This window comes from Phaethon aethereus, assembly GCF_964289735.1.
Source record: "Phaethon aethereus genome assembly, chromosome: 16".
In the NCBI taxonomy this organism is placed as follows: Eukaryota; Metazoa; Chordata; class Aves; order Phaethontiformes; family Phaethontidae; genus Phaethon; species Phaethon aethereus.
In genome coordinates this window covers 7,429,023-7,439,345 of record NC_138592.1, presented here as the reverse complement: position 1 = coordinate 7,439,345, position 10,323 = coordinate 7,429,023, and the positions used below count along the sequence as shown (strand labels likewise).

General features: G+C 45.2%; 1 protein-coding gene across 1 annotated transcript; it reads right to left on the bottom strand.

The window, feature by feature from the left end:
* Nucleotides 1-614: 614 nt before the first annotated feature.
* Nucleotides 615-9,179, bottom strand: CYP24A1 (cytochrome P450 family 24 subfamily A member 1; the record flags this gene model as incomplete). The annotated part of the gene is made up of 11 exons (XM_082007455.1): nucleotides 8,156-9,179; nucleotides 7,874-8,064; nucleotides 7,369-7,462; nucleotides 6,553-6,649; nucleotides 5,248-5,339; nucleotides 4,345-4,456; nucleotides 2,838-2,983; nucleotides 1,715-1,881; nucleotides 1,449-1,527; nucleotides 835-1,029; nucleotides 615-725 (listed from the first exon to the last, which is right to left on the bottom strand). Exons 1-11 carry the CDS (start codon nucleotides 8,432-8,434, stop codon nucleotides 615-617), a joined length of 1,563 nt encoding a protein of 520 aa, XP_081863581.1. The 5' UTR covers nucleotides 8,435-9,179.
* Between the last annotated feature and the right edge of the window lie 1,144 nt (nucleotides 9,180-10,323).

Genomic DNA, 10,323 nt, shown 5'->3' with positions numbered 1-10,323 from the left:
ATAAGCTAACAAAAAGGTTGTGAGCAGAGAAGAATCTTACATGCATTTTTTTGAACCAAAAATGCATAATAAGTTGCAACATTGCACGACTATTTTCAAATAGATATTGCTTGTCTTTGTCCTTCTGCCTAAAATCAAGTTTTCTAATCTAAACTCTGTAGTGCACTAGTGTACTGTTCCTTCACTAGGGCATTTTCTTTTAGTCTGTACATTGATACTCAAAATCAAATGCTATTTTTCAGGAAGTATCTTCTAGAAATGCAGTGGAGAATTTATATTATAACAAAATAATGGCTATTATTTTTCCCAGCAGTATACACATTTTAATTTCCCCATTTCTGATCTGCATCACATACAAAAGACATGCTCTCTTGGAGTTTAAAACTAGACAGCTAACTTCAGAGCCATAAACCATAAAAAATTTGTCTTCTTTTTTAGTACATAGAATATTTTCTGTTAAAAGTAACAAAACGGGATGGCATTTAATAAATCTCACATTGTGAGAATAAAGCTTAGAAAAACATCTGTTCTCTTACACTCACAGTTCTATCAAAATTCTAAATGAGGTTCAAAGAAAAGTCTCATGTACTCAGGTGGCCCTTTATGCACATACCTTATCGTCTGTGAAACGCAATGGGAAGCTCCCGGCTGGGAATCAGTATTCCTGAATGGAGTGTTTCTACTGGCTTGTTGTCAGTTGCTATAATTTGGTATTTGCGAATGAGCTGAAACACAAACGGCTCAGTTAGCATGCTTTGGCTTCTAGATCTTCTGATTAGGATAAATGTTGAACAACCCGACACTGTGTACAGAATGCCATTTTAGAGTATTTACCCAGCAAAGGGCCAAGTGAAGCTGTAGTTCTGCTACGCGGCGCCCGATGCACATCCTCTTCCCAATGCCAAATGGAACGTGAGAGAAAGGATTTATTAAGTTCTTCTGAAACCAGCGCTCTGGTTTAAACTGAGTCCAGCTATTAAAGTACTCTTCATTGCAACCCAGGGTATGGCTATTTATCATTAGTACAGTCTATAAACAAAGCAATAGAGAGAGTCTCGGTACAAATTGGCTTACAGCTACCAAATGAGTCAGATTGTTAACGGAAAAAAATAATGCAACAGTAAAGGTGAGGCAATTTCCTCAGAGGTCATATAATTCTCTGAAGATTAATTCAAACCCAGGAAAGGTCATAGTTTCCTCAGAACATCATTGTAAAGTTTGAAACATTTTTTTGAAATAGCACACCAAAATATTTTTGTCTAAATCCAATAGCAGTGCAGGTATGGTTTTCAGTTTACGGGAATTCTTGGTGTGAATTCTTCATTTCTTATCCCAGGACTCGTCCTTTGGCAAAATCATTTTGAGACTGCAATATGACCAACTTCAGAGGTTTACAGGACAGTTAACCAATGACAAAATATTCTAATAAGCTAAATTAATTGACTTACCCCTTTGGGCAGTACATAATCTCCCAGAACCATTTCTGTGTCAATGGTACGAGTGGTAAATGGCACCGATGGTGTTAATCTACAGTGAAAGAAACAAAATGGGTTAAATTTCCAACATTTTTTCTTCCTGGATCTATCATAGCTTAGCCTAAACAACAAGGTGAACAAAATTATATATACTAGAAAATTCTTTCTCCCTAGTACACACTAGCTGGTAAAAAACTTTGTGATCATTTTGCTTTTTGCAAATTATTTGAGAATTTTACCTCATGGATTCTTTCAGACATGCTTTTAGGTAAGGCATATTCTTCAAGTTCTCAGCACTTGGACTCTCATTAGCAGCTAAAACACTCTGTATTTCCTGGAAAAGCTTCTGCTGAACATGCGGATTGCGTGAAATGTTATACAAAGCCCACAGTAAACTATTGGCCGTCTGAAACAAACCAAAAAGAAATGTAAGACCTCCATTTGTGGTGACAGAAACACAAAGTTACCAAAAGTTCAAAGCGACGTTTGCGGCTGGTCATTGCCTTATGATATATGGGCATGAGCCGGCAATGTGCGCTTGCAGCCCCGAAGGCCACCCATATCCTGGGCTGCACCGAGAGCTGCATGGCCAGCAGGGCGAGGGAGGGGATTCTGCCCCTCTGCCCCGCTCTGGGGAGACCCCCTGCAGGACTGCATCCAGCTCTGGAGCCCTCAGCACAGACATGGACCTGCTGGAGCGCGGCCAGAGGAGGCCACAAAAATGCTCTGAGGGCTGGAACAGCTCTGCTGGGAGGACAGGCTGGGAGAGCTGGGGAGGCTCAGCCTGGAGCAGAGAAGGCTCCGGGAAGACCTTATTGTGGCCTCCCAGTACTTAAAGGGGGCTTGTAAGAAAGATGGGGAGAGACTTTGTAGCAGGGCCTGTTGTGATAGGACAAGGGGTGATGGTTTTAAACTAAAAGAGGGCAGATTTAGACTAGATATAAGCAAAACATTTCTGCCAATGAGGGTGGTGACACATTGGCACAGGTTGCCCAGAGAAGTGGTAGATGCCCCATCCCTGGAAACATCCCAGGTCAGGTTGGACGGGACTCTGAGCGACCTGATCTAGTTGAAGGTGTCCCTGCTCATTGCAGGGGGGTTGGACTAGATGGCCTTTAAAGGTCCCTTCCAACCCAAACTATTCTATGATTCTATTTTGTAAACCTAAGGGATTATGAGCCATTGCAGTTATTCTCTAGGAGTAATGAACAAAATAAAGAATCTAGTGATTTCAGGTAAAAATTCACTTGCGTATAGGCCACCGAAGCAGCTACAGGATTAGCTCACTCTCAGATGTTATGAAAGCAAGCAGGGAGTTGGAAGGATGCTAATTTCAACAAGCTCTTGGAAAGTCAAGTTTACCGTTTCAACTCCAGCAATCTGAAGCTCTGTGATGGCAGCGTACAGCTCCTTCTTGGAAAGCTGTCCTCCAGAATAGATGTCACACAGGAAATCCTCCTGAGGGTTTGCAGAGTGCTTTTCCAGTCGACAGTCAATTGAGTGCTTGGCTGAGGTGGGAGAAGCAGGAGGTAATTAATGGAAAATCACTAAAAATACTTTAAAAATAAAACCAAAAATGCATCTTCCATGCAGGATTTTGAAAGAGGGTACCAAACTGTGCTCTTTTTTCAAGTGATGAGCATTATACTGAATAAATAATGGTATTTTCATTTGTTAAACAAAGCAGTCACAAAAACCACTTCTGAACAGAAAGTGCTCCTGTAAACTATTAGGAATTCTGCTTTCTTAAATTAGGAAAGGAAATCAGTGATGTGTTGAGTGAAATATTTAGCAAACAGAAATACAAGTGTGTAAAATTTATTAGCTTGGATTTTCAAAGGGATCAAAGTGTTAAAAAAAATCAGAGACTTAGCATGCAGACTCCCCCAGGGGAAATTTAAGCCTTTGATTTACTATGGGAAGGCAAAAATAGATGCCAAATTTCTACATGCCTTTTTTTTTTAAAATACAGAGGATGAGATTTTGCCTACCCTTCCTCATGAATATCCCAATTGTTAAGATCAGTTCCTAGTAAGGAGCTATTCATGACAAGTGAAGGTGTCAAACTGTTTTTTCTGAACAAAACTGGTTTAAAGTGTCTTTCCTAAAACTCACAAACTATGAAGCAATAAAATAGTGCACATGTGGCTGGCATAACCAAAACTCCTGAAGTGTCAAGTACTCAAATACCTAAGAGGAATATATCACTCAGCATTACAATATCCAAGTGCCAAAACTTTCTTAATCTTTAGCTATAACTGTCAATGTCTGCCAAATATTGAAAAATATAAACTTAACTTCATATCTGGAGTTGGAGTAGCTTTTGTAACTTTGAAGGCCAATCCATCTTAAATAGACATAAAACATTGTCAAAAAGATGTACCTTATGATTTAAATTGCTTCTGTTTTTACAACTTACAACTATATTCCAGGTTGCTCAGAAAACCTGTAATTTCTTTTTTTTTAGAAAACAGACTTTTGCTGTATGTAAAATTCTTGTGTCTCAAGAAAACAACTCCCTTTGAGGTCCCTCTGAGGGAGTTTCCTTTTCTGACTCTTATACCTTGCCTTTAAAGAGATTATACACTTTCTGTCTATTTACTTTTATGGCAGATGAAAGTGGACTCATGACATTGCTGGCTCCCAAATTTCTGGGGATTTCCTGGGGATTGGGTATTGCCCCACAACCAGAGCTAAGTGTTAAGAAGAAAAGAGTGCTCCCATGCTTGGAATAGGTTTGTGGTTAGCTGCAGCAAAAGTGTCTCAACAGCAGTGTAGGGCAGTAGCAAGTATGAAGAAAGTTAATTCCACCAAGTATGAAACAGAGATGAAGGGAAAGGAGAGAAATCATGTTTAAAAAAAAAAGAACCTGTTTTGAATATATCATCCCATGCTTTAGTATGAGCTTGCCAGACTTTTGTGTTCAGACCCTTGTGAAGTTCCACGGGAGTCACCATCATCATTCCAAAGGTAGCCATCATCTGTAGTGGAGGAAGAGCTTTTGAAATCTTTCCTTAATCTATCTACTTGCAACCCATGAACAAAATTAGACTGTGAAGTAGGAGACAATTTTCAGGAAGTGAAGATTCTGGCAGATTTTCCATCCTGGATGGAAAGGATGGGTCTCAGCCTACGTAGACTGTATTCAGCTAAAAATTAGGGACAGCCAGTGGAGGATAGAGGCTTCTCTCTTGGGTGATTCATCCTATTTATTTTAGGCACCTCTTTTAGAATGGGACAAGCCACCCTTTGGCAGTGTCTCTCTCTCCCTTGACAATGGATGAAGCTAAAAAACTAGGCTAGATGCCTGTCTTTTAGGTAGCTAAAATTAGGCAGATATATATCACCGGAGTCCAAGTTGCAGCAAGATGCACAGCAGGTGTGCTTGCAGGAATGACTAACCTCCAAATCCAGTGCATTTGCATAATCCCACACAATTCCAAGAGTCACACCCAACAACCAGCGGTGTTGCACAACAGATGTCTCAGAGGGAGAGGAAAGTTAACCAACCAACCTGACAACTCTATTTCCAGGATTACCCTGACGACCATACAGCATTGTTTCCCTACAGATTTAGGCATTTCATAAATGAGACAGTCAGATGTCCAGTACTAGCTTTGCACATGTGTCACTTTGGATGTGTAAGGCCACCAATACACATGTAGCACAGAAGCTTGAATTTCTTTTTTCAGGTGACCCATTTAAACTGGTACCTTCTCGTTAGTAGTAGGGGTAGAAAATCACTGCAGACCCAGAAAAGACTCCTCCATACCGTTTTTACAGCCTTGATGAAGTTCAAACTTTCTTCCTCTACATCCTGCTGTAGCAGACCAAACCTCTTTCCATACAGCACCAGACAGATACCTGTTGTTAAGCAATATTATCATTAAATGATACAAACAAAAGGGCGCATGGTGTCCACCATTTATTGTCAAGGAATGGCTTGGATTATCCTTCTGAAAAATGTTCTATGATACAGGCCTGTGAGAGCAGCACTTCAAAGCACCTTTTGCACATTTGCCTCAGACCCATGTAGCAGTATATCTAGCTAAGGTGCCCTTATAGTAGCACTTTCTTTACAAATAAGAATCACCACTGATCCCCTCATGAGTAGCAGATCATTCTGCCAAGCAGGGCTGGCATATTTGGCAAATAAGCTACTTAGGCAATGCTACTGTAGAGAACTGAGTCACAGGAAAACTGGGCCTGAAGAGGCCATTTAGTTCAGCATCCCTTAGCCCCTTCTATGGCCAGAAACCACTTGCAAACACCAGCAGCATCCCATACTTCACAAGTTCCCACCTCTTTCCAATCGCCTTTTTTTTTTTTAAAGCTGTCACTTCCTATTTCTCCCTTTCCAAAAGCAGCCATCACCACTGACAGTGGATGAAAACCCCCACTTTCAGGATCTCAGTACACAGGTTGCGGAGATGAGCTAGCCAAAAGCAGACAGGTCTGGCAGACCTCGTTCTGTTACGAACATGTTCTGTTATAGCCAACCATCCCTCCTTGTTGGGTGCCACTGATGCAGTTTCTTCTGCTCTAAGTCATTCCTGGCAGATGGTTCCTTAGTGTACTCTCGAAGGTTTCTAAAGATGGAGGCTCCTGTCTTGGTAACTTATTCCAGTGCTTCTCAATCCCAGTGTAAACACTTCAAATGGGATTTTCCAATCCTTGCCTACAATGAATACTTCTTCACTGTTATTGGATCATTTCATTGATCTTGTGCTGCTGATAATTAACAAATATCAGATGGACAAAAATGGTCATGTGCTATCTGATCCCACTCTAGATAAATGCACTGTGATTCCCCCAAGTTTTGGATTTATAAGTCACTATAACGTTTGAATTTTTGTTACAAGCCACATGGATAACCAGACAAAAGAGTTTGTACAGCTGCTGCTGAATTTTGCACGCATACTGACAGTCCCCTGGCTGTTGTGCAACCCACTTTCCATTATATTGTAGCTGACAGTTTGGAAATAATCAGCCTACACATTCATCATTGATTGTAGTCTAACTGGAGTGCCATGGCAGGTACAAAATTAATACCATTCTCAGGCAAAAAATTACTTACTTTCAAATGACCATTTGTTGAATTCTGAATAGACATCTTCTATTTGTCCATTGTGGTTACAAACATCATCTATTCTGTGCGTGAAGTCCTCCAGGACCTAAGCAGTGGAGAGAAGAGAGAGGAAAATAGGGAATAACTACATGAACTAATAAAAATCCTGTGCAATTTAGCATTTCAACTCTCTTTTAAATAGATAACAATCTCACATAGGAGAGGGATACTGATGTTTATTTTTGAACAAGATTCAATTTCCTACTACATTCACATATGTTTGGATTTTACATGGCTCTTATGCTATTACTGTTTGCACTGTGACAAACTGAGCTTTCCTCCACAGGGATGAAATGCTTCAGTCTGACACTGGGATAATACCAGAGCTTCACAATAAAGAGGATTAAGCTGTTTATCACAGATGCTCCTCAAACTCCATGAGGAACACAGAGATTAAACCGGGAGGTGTTCCCTGATGGGAGGAACATAAGAATGAAGGGGTAAAGGCAAAAAACACTGAATGCAAGAAAAGTAAGTAAAAACTCTATTTGCAGGAGCCTGTATCATTGTGGAATAATCTTATTGTTCTGTGGAGACAGACAATCTCAACTACAGGTCTCTGTGTGGTCTCACTTTTGGTCAGACCCTCATAAGCAGTTTGTACTTATTATTCCCTGAATGATTCCAGAGTACGGACTTGGTATGGTTTTACCACTGTAGAACAAATCAACAGCTATCCAGGTAAAGCAGATCATTTAATCTGCTTTTATTTGCCAGGTTTCCAGGGGAGTGGGGAGAGAGGAAGCGCTTCTCGAAGCGTGGTACCTCATTGATTGTGGTGTCCAGTTTCGCAACTTCCTTGGGTTTCATCAATTTCTTTTGAAAGGCACTTCTTACCCTCTGCCAGTCCTTTCCTTCTCTAGATTGAATTAAAAACAGCGAGGTGGAAAAGCCAAAGGCTTAATGAAGAAAGAAACGGGAAAAGCAGAAAACCCAAACCCGCGGCATGTGCCACAAGACATCGCCGGGTGCTGACGCGCCTTCATCGCACCGACAGACGCAAACTCGACGCCGCAGCCCGGGGGATGAAACCCGCTCCGGGTGGCGGCGAGTCCGCCGGCACAGCTGCCCCGCGGGAGCGGAGCCCGGGCAGGGAGCGCCGGTCCCCGCGGAGCCGGGCGCGGCAGGCCGGCTGCCGCCCGCAGCATCCGCCGGGCGCCTCGGAAACCTCGCCCCACCGGGGGCTTCCCCCCTCCCCGCCCCACCGCAGGGAGCCGCCGACCCTCCCTGCACCTCCCCGGGGCCCCCGGGTGCTGCGGGTGCCACTTACAGGATCAGCAGCCCGTAGCCCTCGTCGCGATAGTCCCGATAGGCTTTCCAGGGCTTGATCTCCAGGCGCTGGGGGCAGGCGCTCTCCCGGCGGTACAGGGCTTCCAGGAGGCAGGGGGCTGCGATGTGCACCGAGTCGAAAGCCCCCAGCTTCATGCGGAAAATCTTGCCAAACCTCCTGTGGTACTCAGCCTGGGGCGCAGAGGAGACACCCCCGCCGGTGAGTGCGAGGCGCTTCCCTGCCGCCCCCCGCCGCAGCATCCCCATCCCTCGCCCGCCTCACCAGCGTCTCGTGCTGCCTCTTGAGCCCCCCCTTCCAGAGGACGTCGGGCAGGCTGCCCATCAGCGGCCAGCTGGGGGGGCCGGGCAGGGCGGCCAGCGGGTGCCCGCGGCCCCGCGGAGCGGGGGTCGCCGCCGGCCGCGGGGCGCAGGGCGAGGAGGCGAGTAACCGCGGCGAGGAGGCGAGTAACCGCTGCGCGGGGGCTCCGCGCCCGGCGGGGCTCATGGCGGCGCGGCCGCAGGTGAGGGCGGGGTGCCGGAGGAAGATGCTGCAGCCGGCCATGGCCGCGGTGGCAGACACCCACCCGCATGTATGTATATATAGCGCAGCCGGGAGGCTCGCTGGACTTTCATCGGGGGCCAATGGCAGCCCTGGGTGGGGTGAGGTGGGGCCGGCTGGCCCGGCCCGGCCCGGCCCGGCCTGGGGAAGCTGCGGGGCAAGGGGTTCACGAAAGGGTTCAGGCGAGGCAGGAGGGCACCGCGCCAGCACCGTGCGCCCCGCCGCCCCGCGGAGCTTCCCGGGGGCTGCTGGTGGCCCCTGCCCCGCCGCCCGCGGAGCTTCCCGGGGGCTGCGGGGCGCCGGCGGCGGGGCAGGGCGGCGGGCAGGGCGGCAGGCAGCGGCACCCGCTCCCTGGCGAAGCTGCCCGGCGATCGTGCGAACGGTCTCATAAAGCTATTTCCCTCGCGCGCTCTCTCTCTCTTTTTTTTTTTTTTTTTTTAGTTCGGGTTTTTAGGGGCGCGGAGCGGCCAAGGCACATCCGCATGGAGTCCGGGGGAGCTGTGGTGTTCATACCACAGTGCACAGGTGGCTGAATAGTTCGGTCTTCCGTCAGTATTTCCACTTTGAAATGACGGAATAAAAAACGAAGGGAGCTGAGGAATAACAAGGTTTGGTGGGTGGACTGCTCTTACCCTATCTGGCTGACTAACCACCTATTTATGAGAAGGGCATGTGAGTGCATCATCTCAGAAGGCAAAATTCCCTTCACTGTTAGTGTTGGCAGCCATTAAATTCTGACAAAAATTAGTTCTTGCCATGAGTCTTTTAATTGGAAACTGCACAGTAACCCTCAGAGAGAGCCAAAGGTTTTCACGCCGGGTGAAGGCAGGAGAGGTGCTAGCACCAATGAAGCAGCTCAGGTCACCTGGGTACTTGGCTCTGTCCTCTCCTTGCAAGAGAAGTCAGAGAGGCTGTGGGTCTTGCTGCAAGACAAAAAGCTACCTGTAAACCAGAGGATTTCCAGGAAAGACAGGTATGCTACAGTGAAGACTTGATTTTCTCCCACCCCATACTACCTTTTTTCATCTCTCCCCAGTTGCATTTTGTGACTCAGCTCTTAATCCCCTTTATTTAAGTGTCTGACAGTAAGGTGCAGAGTGTGCAAATAGATGGGTGTGTTAGACAAGGGACAAGCAGAGGAATAATCAGAAAATGGGTTTGACACGGAACCTTAGACCCATAAAGTCACATGTCTCAAAGTCAAATTAATAACAATAAAAAGACCATGGTAGAAGTGATCAACACAGAAAAATGTACAAAAGCATGACATCGCACTGCAGACTCTTTCTGTGATTTTTGTACGTCTTTCCCAATCCTGCCCCTCTATTTCAGTGGTTTTCTTCTATGGGATCATACTATGTGGGCCATGAGATCAGACCACTTCCCAGGCAGACTTTAAAATTAAAGCTGATTCAAAGGTTTGCAATTTTTTTTTTAGGGAAACACCACAAGAAGTTGATATTCTTGCAATTTGTTTTCTTTGAATTAGTTCTACTGAAAACTATCTTGCTGTCCTTGTAGACTGAGTGCAGTCTGAGCTTCGTTCAAATGATAAGTTCTTCTGAGAAACCAGACAAGAAGAGACAACTTGTGTGCTCTGTGGACACCAGTCTATTTAAGGGATCAAAATAAAGCCATCTGGAAGGTCACAGCTTAGTGCCTGTGGAACGATCTCCTTAGAAGAGTCTGGAATAGGCAAGTCAAGACTAAACTGGGCACAGGTCAATTTTTCCATGTTCATTGCTGCTATGGGGAAGAAACCACCCTGTTAATACGAAATCTTCTCTATTAAGCTGTTTTTAAGTTACAGAATGGAAAAGGTTTTATTTAACTTCTGTGGTCGTGATGTAACTCTCTGGCAGGGAAGCTAGTGTATTTGTATCTCGGCTAGG